Consider the following 19,891-nt stretch of genomic DNA (forward strand, 5'->3'; position numbering starts at 1 on the left):
AAAGGCGTGTGCCACCACCACCCGGCTTAGCAGTTTTATTTTTGTGTGCGTGTTTTGCCTGCATGTATGTCTATGTATCATGTGTGTGCCTGGTGCCCTTAGACGCCAGAAGGGTCATGGATCTCCCAGGGCTGAAGTTACAGAAGTCACAGACCATTGTGAGTTGCTATGTGGGTTCTGGGACTCGAACCTGGGTTTTCTGGAAGAGCAACTAGCGCTCTTACTCACAGAGCCACCCATCTCTTCTCTTCAGCCCTGTTTTTGTTTTTAGACTAAAGGAAACCTGGCTTTGAAGATGACACAGTCAAGCCTTTTTCAGACCATGAAGGAAACGTCTGGGATTTCATGCTTGAAGAAAGCCAAATCTCATGGTCCCACCAGTTAGGAAAGGGTGAATGGGAACAGTTACCACCAAATGCTCAGGGAATGAATAACAGGAGGAACATTCTTCTCTTGCTCCCAGAGGACCCGTTGGCAGGGAGGCTGGGATCTTGGGTCACTCACAATTGTTTCCAGGAGTTTAGAACTTCCCTATCAAGATCACTGTGCTCAGTTCTCTGGGCATGAACTAGCAACACCTTTAAGGTAAGATCCGTGCACAACGGAGAGGTCTAACGTATAAGAGATCACCTGACCCCAGACCAAGCACATTAATTCTTTGCAATCATGAAAAATAGGTAGGGCCAAGGACTCCAACAGACTATGGCTACAATGATCGGAAGTCAGGGAGGGTGGAGAAAACTCTGATTAAATTTCAGAGAACTACAGACACCCTCACACGAGTTCATGCCAACTGTTAAAATCCCAGGCACGCTAGTTGATTGCATTGGCTTGGTTGATAAAGAGCCAAAATCAATTTCCGGGTGTTGAGACGGTGTCTTATGTAAGACATTTGAGAAAGCTGGGTGGGTGCTGGCCTTTACGGAACTTCAGCATTTTCATTTTGTAACTTCTGGTGAGTCTATAATTATTTCAAAAGAAAAAAAAAAGCAAAAAACAAAACAAAGGCGAACTAGCCCAGCCCAAGCCACCTCGGAGTACGCCCCACACTGCACTCCTCCATCCTCCCTAAACCTTGGCTGGGCGCAGCCGGGTGAGGGGTGAAGAGGTGGGCGGGGCGCCGGCGCGCAGGCGCAGTCCCGCTGCCCGGGGAGCGCCGCCGGCGTATGGCGCATGCGCAGTCTCGGCCGCGGCGGCCCCTCGCCACAGACCGAGGGGTACCGGGGAGCCTCGGCCCCTTCGTGCTGCCGTCTGTTCAGGCAGTTGGGGTTCTTCCCGTGGTCCTCTCCCGTCGCGGCTCGGCGGCCGTGCTCCCTCGGAGTCCCCGGCGCGTCGCCGTCGCTCTCGGGCCGCCCGCACGTCGCGTCTGCGCGGTGGCCGCCGGCCCCGCGCCGCCCTCCCCCCGGGTCTGGTGAGTGTCTGGCGGCGGTCGCCTCAGGCTCGCCGCCTCGTCCGCCCGTCAGCTTCTCGGCACTCCGGGGCTCCCCTCTCCCGTCGCGGGCCGGGTTCCCCGCGTCCTCCCGTCCTCCTCAGCCTCTTGTCAGCGTCCTCTCTGCGGTCCCCAGAGCCCCCTGGTCCGTCCTCTTCCCTTCCACTCCCGTGTCCCCACTCGGCGTGCAGCCGGGACGGGCAGCCGCTCCCTCTTTCTTCCCTGGTCGCCAGCTTTGTGTGCCGGCTGCCCCCGGCCCGTCCCCTCTGGGACCTCGGTCAGCACCACTCTTCACCTTGGCCTCTTCCTGGGGTGCAAGGACCCGAGGGTGTCCGAAGTTCGAGAGTCCCACTGTGTAGGTGTGGGACCTCGGAGGCGGTCCCCCTAGTTAGCGGTTAGTTTTGGGGTACCCGTCCCCTGAAGATCACCGCAGTTGGCCTGAAGAACTGTGGAAAGGAACCCGAGCTGGAGGACAGGAAAAAGTGGCTAAGGAGTCAGAGGATAAGTGTGTCAGAAAGCGTGTAACGGCTGCCAGCGGCGCCCTGCGGGGGACCCACAGACACGGGGCAGTCTTGTTTCTCGGCGTGAATAGGAAGGTCAGGGTGAGGTAGACCCGCTGCTTCCTCCTTCAGCTCACCTTGGCCGTGAATTAGCCAGGACGTGCGGTTTCCCTAAACAGAAAACCACCAGCCTGCAGGAACAGCTCCCCGCTCCACCCCAAACATCAGATACCAGCTTCCTCATAACATTACAGGAGAGCTCCATCCTCCGACCCTGCTGATCACCACATCGTCCCGCCACGTACAGCTCTCCATCACAAGTTCCCCACTCCCACGAGTGGACGCCACAAACGGAGCGTCTTGTTTGTTTTGAGACAGGGTCTCACTGTGTAGCTCTGGCTGGCCTGGGATTTGCTGGTGTAGACGAAGGTGACCTCGAATTCACAGAGATCCACCTGCCCCTGCTTCCCTGGTGCTGGAATTAAAGGCGTGCGCCCCCACACCCTGCTCCCCAAGCAAACGTTTGAAAGTTCTAGGTGCCCAGCACTGTTTGGGGAAGATATTAAAACACATACACCTGACGTTTGCTTATCCACAGTTCAGGAGAGGTTCCACTTGTGACTCATCAGAAATAGTCTTGGCCCCTGCTTGAATTGTTCAATGAAAGATCTTTTGGTCCTGCGGTGGTGGCGCATACCTTTAATGCTAGCACTCGGGAGGCAGGGTCAGGCCGATCTCTGTGAGTTCAAGGCCAGCCTGGTCTACAGATCAAGTTCAGTTTGGTCACAAAGAAATAAAATATTGGTGAAATGGTGTTTGTAGAGATGGCAGACCATTGTAAAGTCAGCCAGCCAAGCATAACTCTGTAGTTCATAAAACAGTGGTTCTCATTTGACTTCATGAGTTCACAGTCCTTAATGCTACGTTTTATGAGGAGTATGTGCTTTGTTAATTAAAAAACAATAACCTTCTCAGACTTTCTTGCCTACTGTTCCCTTTGCCCAACTGAAGGAGAATGAAACAAATAGGACAGGGGCTGCTGTAGCCCTTGTGGGTCAGGGCAGGAAGCTGGAATTATGGAAAGCAGGAGGAAAAGGAAACCCTGCCTCTTAAGAAGCTCTTGGTTGACCCAGTAAATCCAAGAAGTGCCGTTGGGCAATATTAATCGTATCTTTTGATTAAAGGTTATTAGAATTAGGCTGCACCTTTTATGAGTGAAGGAAGAGAGAAGGGTTTATTTGAACAAAGGTCAAAGGGGCAGGGTGTGGTGGTGTCCACAATCACTGGGGAGGTAGAGGCAGGCTGAGCTTGTGGCCCCCTTGGTCTACATAGTGAGCTCAAAGGGGAAGAAGGATAGTGTAGTCCTTACCATTGCATTAGATCCTGGGTGGAAAATAGGTTTTTGTTGGCCTAATGTATTTGTCATCTTTGAGTGTATGTAATATCCTATTGGCCTGTTCCTTTTATTTTTTATTTTTTGAGATAGAGTCTCTATGTACCTTTGCTGTTGTGGAACTCACTTTGTAGACCAGGCTGGCATCAAACTCAGATCTGCCTGCCTCTGCCTTCCAAGTGCTGGGACTAAAGGCGTGCACCATTACACTCAGCTTCCTGTGGAACATTTTAGTTATTATTTATTTGTTAGTTGTTTTGTTTGTTTTTTGAAACAGAGTTTCTGTTTAGCAATGACTGTCCTGGAACTTACTCTGTAGACCAGCTGCCATTGAACTCAGAGATCTGCTTGCCTCTGCCTCCTCCCCAGTGCTGAGATTAAAGGCCTGACCACTACTGTCACCGTTGACCTCGCCTAGTTCTTTACGCACTAATCTGTAAACGTTCTCTCCCTTCCTGCATTTGTGTTTACAACTAAAAAAACTATTAGCTTGCTCACCTTACTAATTACTCATTGTGTGAAAGGCATTGTCTACCTCTACCTACAGGTCAGTCTTCTTTTCTAACTCTGAGCTGTATTTTAGTTGTTAAAATGTAACTGCCTGAGGGCCCAGAGGTAGTGGCCTATGGCTTTAATCCCAAAATTTAGGAGGAAGAGGCAGGTGGATCTCTATGAGTTCTGGGCTACAGAATTCCAGGACAGCCAAGACTAACACAGAGAAACCCTGTCTGGAAAAACCAAAGCCAAAATAGAAAAATGTAACTGCCTTTATGGCTGGGTGTGTAGCTCATGCTTAGAATTCCAGCACTTGAGAAGCTGAAGCAGGAGAATTGCCACGAGTTCAAGGCCAGCCTGGTTTACCAAGTGAATCTGTCTCCTACTTCCTACATACACACACACACACACACAGAGTTTGTGTAGACTCTCACACACACATGCACACACACAAATTGTGTAGACTCTCCAGAAAATTTTGGACAACTCTCACTTACCTCATTTTTAACTTTATTTTATGTGTGCACTGGGTGGAGTGGGAGGCTTGGGGTGACTTCCTGTGGTGAGTGTGTGGAGGTCAGAGGACAACTTGCGGGAGTGGACTCTCTCCAGTGACCATGTGGGTCCCAGGCATAGTTTAATATCTAAATGGTTGGTGGCAAGCACTTTTACCTGATGCCATTTTGCTGCCCTGTTTTGTTTTGCTTTTTTTAATGTTTGGTTTTAAGTGTTCTATCCAACTACACTTTGAGTGCATGTGGTTTTGATTGTGGGTGGAGGGTGTACAGGCTGACAAATAAGAAACCACACCCAAGCTTCATAAACCAGTTTTTTTCTCCCTTTGAGACAGGGTTTCATTGTGCTGCATTGGCTGTCCTGGAATTCACTCTGTAGACCAGGGTGGCCTCGAACTCATAGAGATCTACTGCCTCTGCTTCCTAAGTGCTGGGATCAGAGGCCTGCACCCCCGCCACCCGCTCGGAGTTCTTCTTTTTAATCCTCTACCATTGTTTTAAAAGCAGAATGTTTAGGTATTGGTAGGAACTTCTCTGTTTAAAAAAAAAAAGATATTTTCTGGAAGTAGTATTCAGTACTTCACTGTTTTGGATTTATGAATATATTTGCTGTCATGGATCAAAATGTTTGACACTAAAATGGTACCTTGATTTTGAATCTCTATTCTGAATGCATTGTCGTTTGTACATTTTTTGTCTGAACATCTTTAAAAGAAACAAAAACAAAAACCTACTGCCGTTAATCCAGCACTCAGGAGACTGAGTCAGGTAGGTGGATCACTATGAGGCCAACCAGATATGTATACTTAGTGAGTTCCAGGCCAGCCAAGGCTGCACAATGAGACTCTGGCTCAAAAAAAAACAAAACAAAACAAAACAAAACAAAACACAACCAGCTACTAATGTTAAATTAAGCCTTTTTTCACTCTTAGTAATAACAAGTATCTTTACATTTTTTGCAAACCTTAATTTAATACACAAAACTAGCAATTTAGAGAGCTGGGCGGGATCAATGAAGGACCTCTAAATGTTTTTTCATTAAAGGTGCTGTCTTTGAAAGTGCCTTACTACTACTCCTGAGTTTTGCTCAGCTTTCTATTGGGGGTAAAGGACAGAGTCAGATCACTAGGCATGGTGGTGCACACCTGCAATCCCAGTGTTTGGGTGAAGGAGAGTGAGTTCCTGGCCAGCCTTGGTGACAGTCATACCCTATCAGAGAAATCTAAATGAGAGCCGGACGGAGGTGGCGCAGGCCTTTAATCCCAGCACTTGGGAGGCAGAGGCAGGCGGATCTCTGTGAGTTCCAGGCCAGCTTGGTGACACAGTCATACCCTATTAGAGAAATCCAGATGAGAGGAGAAGGTGGAGGAAGGAAGTAACTTAGTTGTACAGACTCGAACGCGGGCTCGGGGTAAACTGTGGAGTGCTGCTACCCATGCTGGAGCCTTTCCGTTTGTTTGACATCTGGCCAGGTGTGGTAATAGAGGTAATTTGATGGAAAGTGAGTTTTTAAATTTCAGGGGAAAAGCATTTAGACCTAAAGGGTTTCGTTTTGTTTTTAACTGTAAAATGAGGAAGTTGGGGTCTCTGATTTTTAAGGTATCTTTGAGCACTAGAATTGTGTTTCAGTTTTCTTGTCATCCTACCACTCCAAGACAGGATTTCCCCTGTGTAGGCCTGGCTGTCTTGGAACTCACTCTGTAGAGCAGGCTGGTCTTGAACTCAGAGTTCCATCTGCCCCTGCCTCCTCAGTGCTGGGATTAAAGGTGTGTGCCACCATGGCACATCCTTTTCCTAAAGTTTTCTTCTTTGCAATAGTATTTTTAAAAATTGTTTAAGCTTATAAAATGAAGCAGTAAACATTTATCAAATACCTTAAGGTAAGTCAGACACATAAGTACCTATAGATGAGCGTTTCAGCCATAGAGATTCTTCTCATTGTAGAAATTGAAAATCTGAATACATTCTAGATGGAAATTATATTCTCACTGTGCGGTGATGGTGCACATTTTTAATCCCAGTACTTGGGAGGCAGAGGCAGGCGAATCTCTGAGAATTTGAGGCCAGCCTGGTCTACAGAGTGTGATCCAGGACAGCCAAAGCTTCACAGAGAAATCCTGGCTCAAAAACAAAAACAAAACAAAACAAATTATATTCTCATTTCCCATAGTTAGAATATGAATAACACTGATACTTTCTGTATTTTAGATAGACCAGGCTGCCCTCAGATTCCTTACTAAGCCGATGATGACCGTGAACTCCTGAGCTTCCTACATCCCAGGATAGCAGGCCGGTGCTGCCATACCTGACTTCCCTTTCTTTAAATAATTGAATACATTTTGCTGGGATTTTTCATATTTTTTAAGATAATTTATTTAGTTTTATGCACATTGGTGTGACAGTACGGATTCCCGGGAACTGAGTTACAGACAGGTGTGAGATGCCATGTGGGTGCTGGGAATGATTGTACCTGGGTTGTCTGGAAAGGCGGTCAGTGCTCTTAACTTTTGAGCCATCTCTCCAGTCTCCTTGTTTTTTGTTTTTTTTTTTTTTGGAGACAGAATTTCTCTTTGTAGACCTGGCTGTCCTGGAACTCACTCTGTAGACCTTCAACTCAGAGATCCCCCTGCCTCTGCCTCCTGAGTGCTGGGATTAAAGGTGTGTGAGCCACCACCATCTGGCAGAGTTGTTCATACTCTCAGTCACATATTTATTCATGGTATTTCTAATTTTCTTTTGTCATTTGAATGTTTCTTTGGCCAGGTGACAGTGGTGGCACACATCTTTAATCCCAGCACTTGGGAGGCGGAGTCAGGCAGATTTCTGTGAGTTCGAGGCCAGCCTGTTCTAGGACATTCAGAGGTATACAGAGAAACCCTGTTTTCAAAAACAAAAACAAAAACAAAAAAACCAAAACAACAACAACAACAAAAGTTTCATTGAAGCAGGGTGTTGGTGTACATGCCTTAGTCTCAGCACTTGGTAGGCAGAGGTAGGTTGTTCTCAGAGTTGAGGGCTGCCTAGTCTACAGAGTGAGTACAGGACAGCCAGGGCTACACACGGATATCCTGCCTCAGAAAAGCAAAAGAAAAAGAATTTTTTATCGAACCAACTTATAGGAATCTCATTTTCTTTTTTTAAATGTTTGAATCTTTATGAATTATTTTTTCAAGATAGTTTCCTATTTGGCAAAGAATGGAATGGTGTATAATTGTGTGTGTACTTACACTCTTTGTTTGCTTTGAGATCGGGTGTCTGCTAGTTGTTCTGTTATTTTCAACTTGATACAAGCTAGAATCATCTGAGAAGAGGGAACTTGAGTTGAAAATGCTCCTATTAGAATGGCCTATGGGCAAACCAGTGGGACATTCTTGAATGATGATTGATGTGGAGAACCCAGCTCACTGTAGGCAGTGTGCCATTCCTGGGCAGTGGTATATAAGTGGGTATATAAGAAAGCAGACTAAGCCATAGAGAGTAAGGCAGGAAGCAGCACTCCTCCATGGTGTCTGTGTGAGGTCTTACCATGGCTTCCTTCAGTGAACTTGGGCTGTGTTAGCCAAGCCAATCCTTTTTTTCCAAGTTGCTTCTGTTCATGGTCTTTATCAGAGCAGTAGAAAGCTAACTCAAGATGGTGTTGTGCCGCTGCCTCCCGAGCACTGGCATTACAGGCATGACACCGTACCTGGTGATTTAATTTTGTCTCCTGCTGCTGTGGGAAAACATCATCTTGAAGGAGAAAGGGTGTGTGTGGCTCACAGTCCCGGGTACAGTCCATCACTGTGGACGTCAAAGAAGCAGGAACTTGAAGCAGCTCTTCCCATACACCCAGAGCCAAGATCAGAGAACAGTGAATTATGCTGTCTGCTAGTGTTCAGCTTCCATTTTTATCTTTAAAAATTTTGTGTTTGTATGTGTAGTGGGTATGTGTATATGCACCCCAGGTATAGAGCTGAAGAGGGTGTCAGATCCCTAGAGCTGGAGTTACAGTTTCAAGTTGTCTAACGGGAGTGCTGGGCACCGAATTCTGGTCCTCTGCAAAAACAAGTTCTCAACTGCTGAGCCATCTTTCCAGCTGTCTGGTGCCACGCACAGTGGGTGGTTGGTACCACAGCAGCACAATCCAGAAAACTCCCCATAGACATGTTCTTAGACTGACCCAGAATAGACAGTCTCATTGAGAATCCCTTTCCCGATGCTTCTGTATTGTCTTGGGTACTAACCACGCCTGTCTTATTTGCCTGACGCATTTCATATTATGTTCGTCCTCCAGAAAGATTGTGCTGGCTTATATTTTACCAGGGGACAGGGGAGTGCTTAATTGTTGAATTCCAGCTGGAAGATGCCCAGTAATCTCTCTTTTCTTCCAGCAGCCATGGCAATGACAGGTTCAACACCTTGCTCATCCATGAGTAATCACACAAAGGAAAGGGTGACGATGACCAAAGTGACGCTGGAGAACTTCTATAGCAACCTCATCGCTCAGCACGAGGAACGGGAAATGAGGTAAAGAATACTGCTTGAAAGCCTTGTGTTTGGGAGCTGGGCATGCTGCCCGTGGTAGAGCGCCTACCAAAACCGACAAGAATGAAGAACTTGCGGTTACATGTTGTAGCCTGTGTTGTTAAACACAAGGAGATCAGGGTAGCAGCAGCCATGTTATAGCCCATCTGCTGCAGTGGACAGTGTGACAGATTTCCAGATCCTTTCTAGTAAAGCTGTATCTACTGGTCAGTAGTTCAGGAGTCTTGTACTATAAAAAGAAAGACTTGGTCAGATCACTTCTGTTCATTATTAAAGCAGTGTGATCTAGTAGAGGGCTTGAATCCCGTCTCTTGAGTAGCAGCTGCTATAACAGGGGAGCACTTGCCTTAGTTAATGGCAATGGTGATAACTGTTTTATTTTAGAAAGCAAACACCTCAAAACCTATTAGGTCTTACTATGTAGCCCTGGCTGTCCTGAAACTTGCTTTGTAGACCAGGCTGGCCTTGAATTTACAAAAATCCACCTGTCTCTGCCTTCCAAGTGCTGGGATTAAAGGCCTGCACCACCACTGCCCAGCCCAATTTAAAATACTGTCTTGACTTTTTATTATTGAGTTTCAGGAGTTCATTTTATTTTATTATATTTTTTGAGACAGTATTTCTCTGTAGCCCTGGCTGTCCTAGAACTCACTCTGTGGAACAAGTTAGCCTCTAGCCTGGAGATCCACTTGCCTTTGTCTCCCAAGTGCTGGGGTTAAAGGTGTGCGCCACCTCTGCCTGGACCTTGTTTTCAAGTCATAGAGACATTCTCTGTTCTAGAATTTTTGTAGGCTTAGCCTCTCAGATTTAGTTCCATGATTCTAATAAGTGACTGTGTGACTAGGGGTGTGTGCGTGCTGTGGCACATGGGTGGCGCTCAGGACGGTTTTCAGGACTCAGGTCTCTTTCCATCCTCACTTGGACTCTGGGCTCCATTCAGGCTCTCCAGCTTGTACAGCAAACACTTCTACCCTCCGAACTAGCTCGTCCTCTGAGAGTGCATTTCATTAGGTGAGATTTGAGGTATGATTTTTCCTTTTGGGTTTATAGTTATTTTCCCTCTAAGATTGATTTTGGACATTGTAAGTTCTTCACAGTTTCTTATAGATTTTGTTAGCTTGTTAGCAAATATAGAAAATTATAAAATCCATTGGTTATAAATTGGAATTATGTTGATTCTGTAGCTCAGTTTGGAATGATTAATGCTGTAACAATGCTGAAGATTCAGATACATTGACATTATATATTGCTCTACTTTATAAGTCTCTCTTAGAGGCTAGACAGGTGGCCAAAAACATTTAAGAGCATGGTTGCTCTTCAGAGAACCTGTGTTTGCTTCTCAGCTCCAATATAGTGGTTAACAACCATCTGTAACTTCCCTTTTAAAGAATCTAACTCCCTCTTCAGGCCTTCATGGGCACTGCATGCATACAGTATACTGACATTCACGCAGGCAAAACACTCCTGAGCATCACATAAAATAAAAATAAATCTCTCTCTCTCTCTCTTTCTCTCTCTCTCTCTCTCTCTCTCTTTTTAAAGACAAGGTCTCTATGTAGTATTGGCTGTCTCTCAAGTGTTAAGATTAAAGGTGTGCACTGCCACACCAAAAATAAATGTAAAAAGACTTTTTTTAAGTCTCCCTTTTTTTATTTTTTTTTTAAATCAGTGTACAGTGTATAGTTCCCACATACTGGTTCCTTTATATCTAATCTTTTTATGCAGTTGTAAATATTTAGGATTTTTTTTGTCCTATTTGCTGCTGCTGTTTTTTTTGTCTGTTTGTTTTGTTTTTGTTTTTCGAGACAAGGTTTCTCTGTAGCTTTTGAGCCTGTCCTGGCACTCGCTCTGTAGACCAGGCTGGCCTCGTACTCACAGAGATCCACCTGCCTCTGCCTCCCGGGTGCTGGGATTAAAGGTGTGCGCCACCACCTGGTTTATTTTATTTTTTGATTTGGTCTCACATGTAGCCTTGTCCGGCCTTTTCCCAAGCCTTTATCAGCTTCCAGAGTGCTGATATTATAGGCATGTGCTATCACATCTGGCTAAGGTTTTATTATAAACAAGAAACTTACTGCATGGGGAGATATGTCGAAGCTCTGGAGATAAAAGAAAAAATAAAACTCATTTGGGAATTGTTTCTTGTTTACAAGTAAAACAGGAGAAATTGAGCCGATTCATGGAAATACTATGGCAAGTCCCACAGATAAGTTGAGGGCAGTTACTTTCGGGGCATTGTGGCCCGCCTCCGCTTGAGATATTGAGGCAAGAGGATCAAGAACCCAGGGCAGCCTTGACCAGATGCTAAGTTTAAGGCCTGTCTGGATTTAAGATGCCAACAACATTCTGGGCAGTGGTGTCACGCACCTTTAATCCCAGTACTCGGGAGGCAGAGGCAGGCAGATCTCTGTGAGTTCAAGGCCAGCCTGGTCTACAGAGCAGTGCCAGGACAGGACAGGCCCCCTTCCAAAGTTAAAGAGAAACCTGTCTCTTAAAAAAACAAAACAAAACAAAACAACCACCAGCCCAAGAGTTTGCTCTTCCAGTGTAGTGTGCCACACCGTGCTGCAGTGTTTCCTAGTTTCTTGGGGTCCCACCGCAGACCAAGCACATTATGTAGCTCCTATATGGTGCTTGCTTTCTTTACTCTTTAGTCTCTAGTTTGCTTCTCTAGAACAGTGGCTCCCCTCCTATTCTCTCTGGTGTATACCCAAAGGTACCCAGTAAGTATTGATAATTACCTATTCAAGAAAAATAATGGTTTAGATAACTTATAGCCGTCAAATTAAAACCACGGAAACAGGCATTTCCTCCGACAAAATAGTGTATATCTTTTTCTTCCTGAAGACTTTGATGGATTAACTAAAGCCACAGACCTAACTTATTACATAGTAATGGTTGCCCTTTTCCCTGAAGTACAGACATGTGCTCTGCTGTCTGAGAGTGTCCAAATCCCACAACTTTTTACAGACAGTCTTACCCAGGAACTGGCAGTGTAGGTCAGTGGTACAGCACTTGTTTAGTGTGTGCAAGACTTGGAGTTCAGTCTCCAGGACTGAAAGAGAAGAAGATGAAGAAGAGGAGAAAGAGGAAAAGTGGGAAGAAGAACAGCAACTATTCTCTTAGGTCTTAGGGTTTTTTGATTTGAGACAGGGTTTGCTGTCCTAGAACTCATTCTGTAGACCAGGCTGGCCCGAACTCACAGAGATCCGCCTGCCTCTGCCTCTCGAGTGCTGGGATTAAAGGCATGTGCCACCACCGCCTGGCTTCTCTTAGGTTTTCTTAACTGTGCAGCGTTTCATATAATCAGAAATTCAGTAGAATATCGATGATGATTAGTGATCCAAGGTCAATTTTATTTAAGACCCAGGATAGGGAAATCCAGCCCTTCTAATGGTCTCCCCCGAGTAGGTGTCAGTCAAACTAGAGGATAGGATGGAAGGACTAATATGTTGAATTTTTCAACAATTGTGCAATATTAACTTTTAGGGTTTCTCTTCGGCATTTCTCAGTGTTAATCATGGAGATACAATCATGTTATTTCTGTACTGTTTTTATTGCTTTTATCTGTCTCATCAACAGAAATTATATTGTTAATGTACAGACACATTATTTGTTCAACCCTTGTGGAGTTGAACAGCCCTCTTATATTTTGGTGACCTTTGAATGAGGCTGTGCAAGGAAGGGAGCCTTGTTAGCTATTAAGGGAGCAAGTTATAGGTAGTAGTCATGAATGTATCCACATACTTATATGTTTGAGCTCTTTAAGAAGTACCCTAGAGGCTGGGCAGTGGTGGCACATGCCTTTAATCCCAGCACTCTAGAGGCAGAGGCAGGCAGATCTCTGATTTGAGGCCAACCTGGTCTATAGAGTGAGTGCCAGGACAGTCAGAGCTGTTACACAGAGAGACCCTGTCTCGAAAAACAAAACAAAAAAGAAGTACCCTAGGTGGAGAGGTGGCACTTACTGCTCTTTCAGAGAACCTGGGTTTGGTTCTTAGCATGCACGTAGTGGTTCATAGTCATCTGTAACAGCTCCAGGGGATCTGACGCTCTCTTTTGACCTCTGTGGGCACCAGGCATATATGTGGTGCACAAACATACATGCAGGCAAATCACTAGCACTCATACACATAAAATAAATCTAAAAATTTTAATAATACCTTAAAGATACTATCTGTGTATAAAGTACTATTTATATTGGAGATGGGGCTTCAAATGTGTTCCCTCCACTTCAAGAAGCTTCCAGTCTTCTTCAGAAGTGTGCATACATGTAAACACCTGGGATGCTCAGGAGAGGGTCTCTGCCTGGGAAAGTGGCCCCATCTCTGCCTGGTTCTGGTTGGAACATTGCAGTTGAGGGAAGAATGCTCATGGAAAGGGTGAGGAAATTCACTGACCTGGCACTGCCACATATTAGTCCTTGTCTCAGGCCTCTGGACTCTCCATTGCCTTCAGAAAAACAGCCAGCTTCCATGTGATGTGCCACATCAGTTACTGTGGACTGTATGCTCACATACATTTAAAAAATATTTTAATTTAATGCATATGGCTCTTTTGTCTGCATGTATGTCTGTGTACCACTTACCTGTCTGGTGCCTGCAAAGGCCAGAAGAGGACATCATACCCCAGGAATTCGAGTTACAGACGGCTGTGAACTGCTGAAAATTGAACCTGGGTCTCCTACCCCCACTCTTATTCCCTGGGCCCTATTCCAGCCCTATTCTTTGCTTTTCCTTATCTATGCACGTGGTCTGCTTGTTTGGATTATTGAGTTGGTGGGGAGATTCCAGCCTGTGTGCTTCCCTTCCTCTTGCTGATAAATGGAGGTTCTGCAGAGATGGTTATAAGGAATTTTTACTTGGTTATTTCAGTTTTATCAAATCACCACGAGGCTGTAGTTACCCTCTCTCTTTTTTGCTTCTTAAATTTGAGATTTAAGTCTCTAAGATCAGTCTGATCTTGAACTTACTGTGAGGTGAGGCTGGCTCTGAACTCCTGATCCTTTTGCTCTCACCTCCTAAATGCTGGTGTTACAGGTGTGTACTACACTGCCTGGCTTCTTTGTTACTTTACTATCTTATGCAGTCTTTATTTATTTATTCATTCTTATGCAGTCTTTTTAAAATACAGTTTTGCAGGGCAGTGGTGGTGCACACCTTTAATCCCAGCACTCAAGAAGCAGAGGCAGGCAGATTTCTGTGAGTTTGAGACCCCTGGCCCACAGATCGAGTTTCAGGACAGCCAGGGCTGTTACACAGAGAAACCCTGCCTTGAAAAATCAATCCCCCCCCCAAAAAAAACCCAAAAAGGTAAAAAATGTGTTTCATGACTTTTTACTTAAATGAAGACTTTTTTTTTTCTTTTCCTAAATGAATACTTGCAAGTGGCTAGCAATCATGTTCATATAGGCTTGTCAGAATAGAATGCTATTTATATATATTTATATATTGTTGTTGTTTATTTTAGACAAAAGAAGTTAGAAAAGGTGATGGAAGAAGAAGGCCTAAAAGATGAAGAGGTGATTGATGTGGTTATTTTTTCCTTGGACCCCGGTATGAAAGGTTGTGTTTTATCTGTCAAGTTAGCTTTGGTGCCAGAGAAGCATTGGCTCAGTGACAGGAGTAGGAGAGATGACATTACTTTGTGGCTCAGTTACTCATGCAGAGGAAGAAATTAATGAAATACTCAGGAGAGAGAGGTATCCCTAGTTGCAGTTAGGATAATTAATTAATGTTAGAATTCTAAGAAAAGAAAAGATGAAATTAGCAAAACTAAATTACAATGTAAAAGGACAAGGTGAGCATTTCTTCAGAGTTCATGGTGTTTCAGACCTGTAGTCCCAGCACTTGGAAACTGAGGCACAGCTGCTGCAAGACTGAGACCAGTGAATTCACGGTCTGTGAATGAATGAATGAATTCTCCAAAAAGGCTCCATAGCCGTAAGGAGCATCTCTGAAAGTATTGTCTCAAGTCAGCCTTTCTGTACACTGCCCACATGTGAAGTGAAAAAACAACCAACACGGGATGGTGCAGCTTACCAGACAGCCCGGACAGGCCTTCAGAAATCCAGTGACACAGCCAGGACAGAGGAGAAAGGGAGTTCTGGCTTGGTGCTGAAAGGCAGTGTGTGCTGGTCCCGGAGTTCAAGAAAAAACACACTTAACCTAGGAAGGAGCTCAGGGAAAATAGACTGTCTGTCTTCGTTAGACATGTCTGGACAGTGGATTGTTAAAGTGGTTCAGTCGGGGTTCTCACATCTCCTTCAGTGGGGCTTGCTTGTTGTATCTGATGGCCAGGGCAGGAAGAAGGGACCGCTGAAGGATGCTTGTGTGAGAAGCCGTGTGTGAGAAGATCATGTGTAGACTGGTGTGGCCCTGCTCCCAACTGCACAAGGCAGATAGAACTTGGTTTCAGAGTTTCAACTTTTCTCCCTTCCCTTTCTTTAAACATTAGAAACGACTCAGGAGGTCAGCCCACGCTCGGAAGGAAACGGAGTTTCTTCGATTAAAGAGAACAAGGCTTGGACTGGAAGATTTTGAGTCTTTAAAGGTTATAGGTCGAGGAGCATTTGGGGAGGTAAAAAATATCCCAGAACACCACAGCTTCTAACATACCAGGAGCTCCCAATTGTGTTATACAACTTGAAATATACAAGATATGGGGTTCAGTGGCATGCACCGTTACCCCTCACCTCATTGTCTCCTCTTGTTTCCCCAGTCATTGTCTCAAATCATGTCTCTGTCCTGTCAGAGATGACGGTGGCTAGCTCTTTCTTTATTTTTAGGATTTGTAATTTTTTTTTAAATTTTATTTTTAGGATTTTTTTGAGGTAGGATTTCTGCATTGGAACTTGCTCTGTAGACCAGGCTGGCCTTGAGCTCACAGAGATCCACCTGTTTCTGCCTCCCAAGAAGGCATGTGCCACCAATATCCAGCTGGAACTTCCTTTTTTGGAACAGTCACAATATGTAGTCCAAGTTTGCATCAACCATATGATCCCCTGCCTCAGCCCTCAGAATGTTGGGGTTTCAGGCACATGCCATTGTGCTTAGACACTGGTGTCAGGATACTTTGCAGCTATCAGTGCATCAACAGTTCTCTGTAATCACGACAGGGACCCACTTTAGAATTGGTGTCTACAAATTAAGACTCTGAAGATGTGTGCTGTCACACAGCTGTTGCCCTCCGACACCAGGGCTGGACCGGAGTCTCCCGCTTTAGAGCTCTTGCTCTCCCAGTACCACAGTGTTGTCACATAGAGACCCTGTCTCTTTTTTGTCATGGTTTTTGCTTTTCTTTGAGTCAGGGTTTATCTATGTAGCCCTAGCTGTCTTGGAACTCGCTCTGTAGACCAGGCTGGCCTCGGACTCACAGATACCTGCCTGCCTCTGCCTCCCATGCTGGGATTAAAGGCGTGGGCTACCACCACCAGGCAGGGTTTTTTTTGGTTGTTGTTGTTTGTTTTTTAACCTGTAGACATTTTTTCCATGGAAACGCTTTTGCTTTCATGGTTTGTTGTTGTTTTTTGACAAAGGATCACACCATAGTCCAGGCTAGCGTCACACTGGTGGTAGCTCTGCCTCAGCCTCTTGAATACCAAGATTACTGTACTCAAGTACAAATAGACCTGGTGTGTTATTTTCATTTTATATGCTGTGATTACTACTTAGGCTTTCCAAGATGACTGACTAATTTTTGTCATGGGTTTAACTAGACCATAAATTTGAAACTGAAGGGTTTTAAATTAGTTTGGTCAACCGGGAGCCAAAATGTTCAGAGGCAAAGATGGTTGAAGATCTTCCCAGCATTGGTATGGCTCCAAAATACATTCAAATGTAACACTAAAAAGTATTGTCTGGTTTTTTGCTAGTTATTGCTTATGTTCGAATTATAATGCTTTTCTAGTGTAAATAGTGTTTGTGAAGTCCCAGGTTTGATCCCCAGAGCTGGAAATGTAAATTCTCATCTTGGCAGTGTGAACTCGACCCAGCATTGCTTTTGTAACCTTCCAGGTGCGGCTTGTGCAGAAGAAAGACACGGGGCATGTGTATGCGATGAAAATCCTACGCAAAGCAGACATGCTCGAGAAGGAGCAGGTAACGTGAACAGTGCTTTACTGTGGAGGCTGTGGAGGAAGTGCTGGGTCTCCGAGATGGCACAGCTGCACTACCAGGGGTGACTTCTCTTGAGGTCACACTTGGTGTGATGGGAGTTTCTTACCTATTCTGAGAAATAACTAGTGTTTTGTTCTTGGGTGGGGAGGTAGAGCTCAGGTTTGTTGGCGCACACTGTGCTCTGTACCTAGACCAAAGATGGGGCCTTCTGTCAGGCAGCTCGTCAGTGCCTGAAGAGGCTACTTGCCAATGCTGGATTAAATTGGAGAAATAAAAATGGCAGAGCAATGGAGAGTTTCCTTTAATGGTTAGGAACACTTTCTTGGAGCTACAGTGCAGCTTAGTGGTGAGTGCTTGTCTGTGATGTGCATGGCCCTGGGTTCCATCCCTAATAACATCCCACCCTACCAAATAGGGATTGGAGCTCACATTGAAAATAGGTCTGAGATAGATACTTAGAGCAGATTCCATAAGATTTAAATATTTGATAGCTTATTGTTTTAAAAGTAAGAATATAGACCTTATGTAGATCTGGTTTTGCTGGTTGCCCAGAAACGAGTAGCAGTGGGTTATGCTATTGAATTCCAGTATACGGTCAGAGATCTTGTGCCAGGCAGAGCTCTCTGTTTGGAGCCCAACAGCAAGGATAGAGACTGTCTGTAACCTGAGAGGTATAGTTATAGAGTCATTTTTGCCTATATTCAAGTGCCACCTCAAAATTTAGTAGTTTTGGGGGCTGGAGAGATGACTCAGTGGTTCAAAGTAGTGACTGCTCTTTCAGAGGATCTGGATTCAATTCCTAGCACCTTCATGATTGCTCACACAGTCCACGTCTAGTTCCAGGGAATCTGACACCTTCTACTGGCCTCTTGGGGCACTGCATGCACATTATACTCAGACTAAATATGTAGACAGGACAACCATATACATGATTATTTAGTCCTTTTCTTAAAAAAGGATTTATTTATATATTTATTTATTTACAGGTCCATTTACATACATACATTTTATATGCATGCACCATTCATTCTACCTCCATGTCTGCCTGCAGGCCAGAAGAGGGCACCAGATCTCATTACAGATGGCTATGATCCACCATGTGGTTGCTGGGAATTGAACTCATGACCTCTGGAAGCAGCTAGTGCTCTTATCCTCTGAGCCATCTCTCCAGCCCCTTTTATTTTTGTTTCCATGTTTTACTCGGAAGCCTTAGAATCTTGATTCCAGTTGAAAGCAGGTGTTAGCAGCTCTTCAGATATCACTGCAGTCTGAGCAAACACCAACTTAATGCAGAGTGCTGTGTAGCTCTGCTTGTTACCCAGAGGACCGTGTGCTGTAGATGTGCAGCACTCAGGAGCACCAGTTAATCTCATGAAGGACACAGTTTCCGTGTTGGCTAGTCAGGATAGTTGTAGATCACGAGCACGTTTTCCAGTATGCATTTCCTATCATTTTAACCAACACTCAGAACTAGTGTCAGTTCGTTAGCAGTCACAAGAGTTACAAAGTGGGGCTGGCGAGAGGCTCAGAGCAGTCAGGTGCTGCCAATGAGCCTGATGGCCTGCGCTTACGGTTGGGACCCACAGAGCGCGAGAGAAGCAGCTCCTGAAGCTGACCTCTGACCTCCATTCAGACACGTGGACACACATGCATACAAAAGAAAACACTTCAAACGTTAGGAAAAAGGAGCATGCTGGCACACACCTTTAGTTTCAGCTTTGGGGAGGCAGAGGCAGGAGGATCTCTATGAGTTCAAGGCCAGCCTGGTCTGGTCTACATAGTAGGTTCTGGGACAGCTGGGACTATGTAGAGAGACTTTGTCTTGAGAAAGGAAAGCTCATAACAGGAAGCTCCATATAGCAGGTGCCAGGTGTCCATCATGATAGCAGGTAATCTGCACAGAAGTTATAAGCTCTTCTTAAATACTACTCTTTCTTCATGGTTAATAGCTACGATTTTCTAAATGAAAGTAAATATCAATTAGAATTAGAATTTTTAAATACTGCATTAACATAGACATTAAATGGAACACTAACTTAATTATTCAGGTCACCTTAGTTGGTGGACTCAGTACATGACCAGTTAAATCCTGAGAGAGCGTTGGGTGCTTATGCTAGGTGAGTGTGAAGTGGGCCAGCACAGCTCTGCCCTGTTCTTGGGTAGAGACTGAGAATCTATGCTGTTGTGTTGTCGGTGCTGTGTTACGTTTCTGAACTGAGCAGGGTTTATAGCTGTCTTTGGAGAGCTCAGGTTGTTACTCTGCCCACAAAGGGGAGCCTCTGGTATCTGGAAGCATGTAAAGACAAGACATGAGCATCAGCTGGTGCCAGATAGTTCCTTTCAGTGCGGGCAGTGCGATGGCACTGCTGTAAGGACAAGGCTGGCTGGTGTGCCAGCTTCCTCAGTGCCTTGAGTGTGCGGGCAGGAAGAGAACCTTCTGTGAGGTGTACCTCTGGCTCTGTGTCCACTGACTCCACTTGTAGATCTTAAGGCTTCTGGCTGCCACATCTCCTCAGGAGAGAAGGCTAAGGTGGACTCCCAGTGGTTAGCTTTCCTCTCGACAAACAGGGAATGTTACAGTCACCATTCTGTCCTCCAAGATGAGTGACAAGTGGTAATACTAGTGCCTTCTTTTTCCCTTGGGTCTTTGTAGTAGGTGGGGGCCCAGGAGAGCAGAGGTCATAGTCTTCTGGCCTCTGATACAGCTGCAGGTCAGCAAGCAGCAGTAAATTTTCACAAGCTTTTTCTGTTCAAGGAAAAGCAAGGTAGATGTTAGACTGGTTCTGTGGTTTCATAGCACTGTTCTTACCCATGGACCATAATAACCCTTAACAAAAACCTAGGAGTTTGATTGGTCATATTGAAGCTACTAAAGAGTTCCCCAAGGAACCATGTTAATGGAGACTGAAAACTCATAT

The 19,891-nt window shown here is 45.1% G+C and overlaps 1 protein-coding gene across 2 annotated transcripts in view; it reads left to right on the top strand.

Annotated features, from left to right (window-relative positions):
- The first annotated feature begins 1,158 nt into the window (after positions 1–1,158).
- The window catches only part of Stk38 (serine/threonine kinase 38), a 33,350-nt gene continuing 14,617 nt past the window's right edge, over positions 1,159–19,891 (top strand). The window contains exons 1-5 of one of the 2 annotated variants that reach the window (XM_048451226.2): positions 1,159–1,411; positions 8,703–8,838; positions 14,326–14,377; positions 15,313–15,435; positions 16,872–16,955. In XM_048451226.2, the coding sequence (XP_048307183.2) occupies positions 1,174–1,411; positions 8,703–8,838; positions 14,326–14,377; positions 15,313–15,435; positions 16,872–16,955 (633 nt within the window). In that variant the 5' untranslated portion in view covers positions 1,159–1,173. The remainder of the gene's footprint in view (positions 1,412–8,702; positions 8,839–14,325; positions 14,378–15,312; positions 15,436–16,871; positions 16,956–19,891) is intronic. The other variant, XM_048451225.2, reaches the window with a different exon arrangement.

Source organism: Myodes glareolus, chromosome 18, assembly GCF_982192425.1.
Source record: "Myodes glareolus chromosome 18, mMyoGla1.1, whole genome shotgun sequence".
NCBI lineage: Eukaryota > Metazoa > Chordata > Mammalia > Rodentia > Cricetidae > Myodes > Myodes glareolus.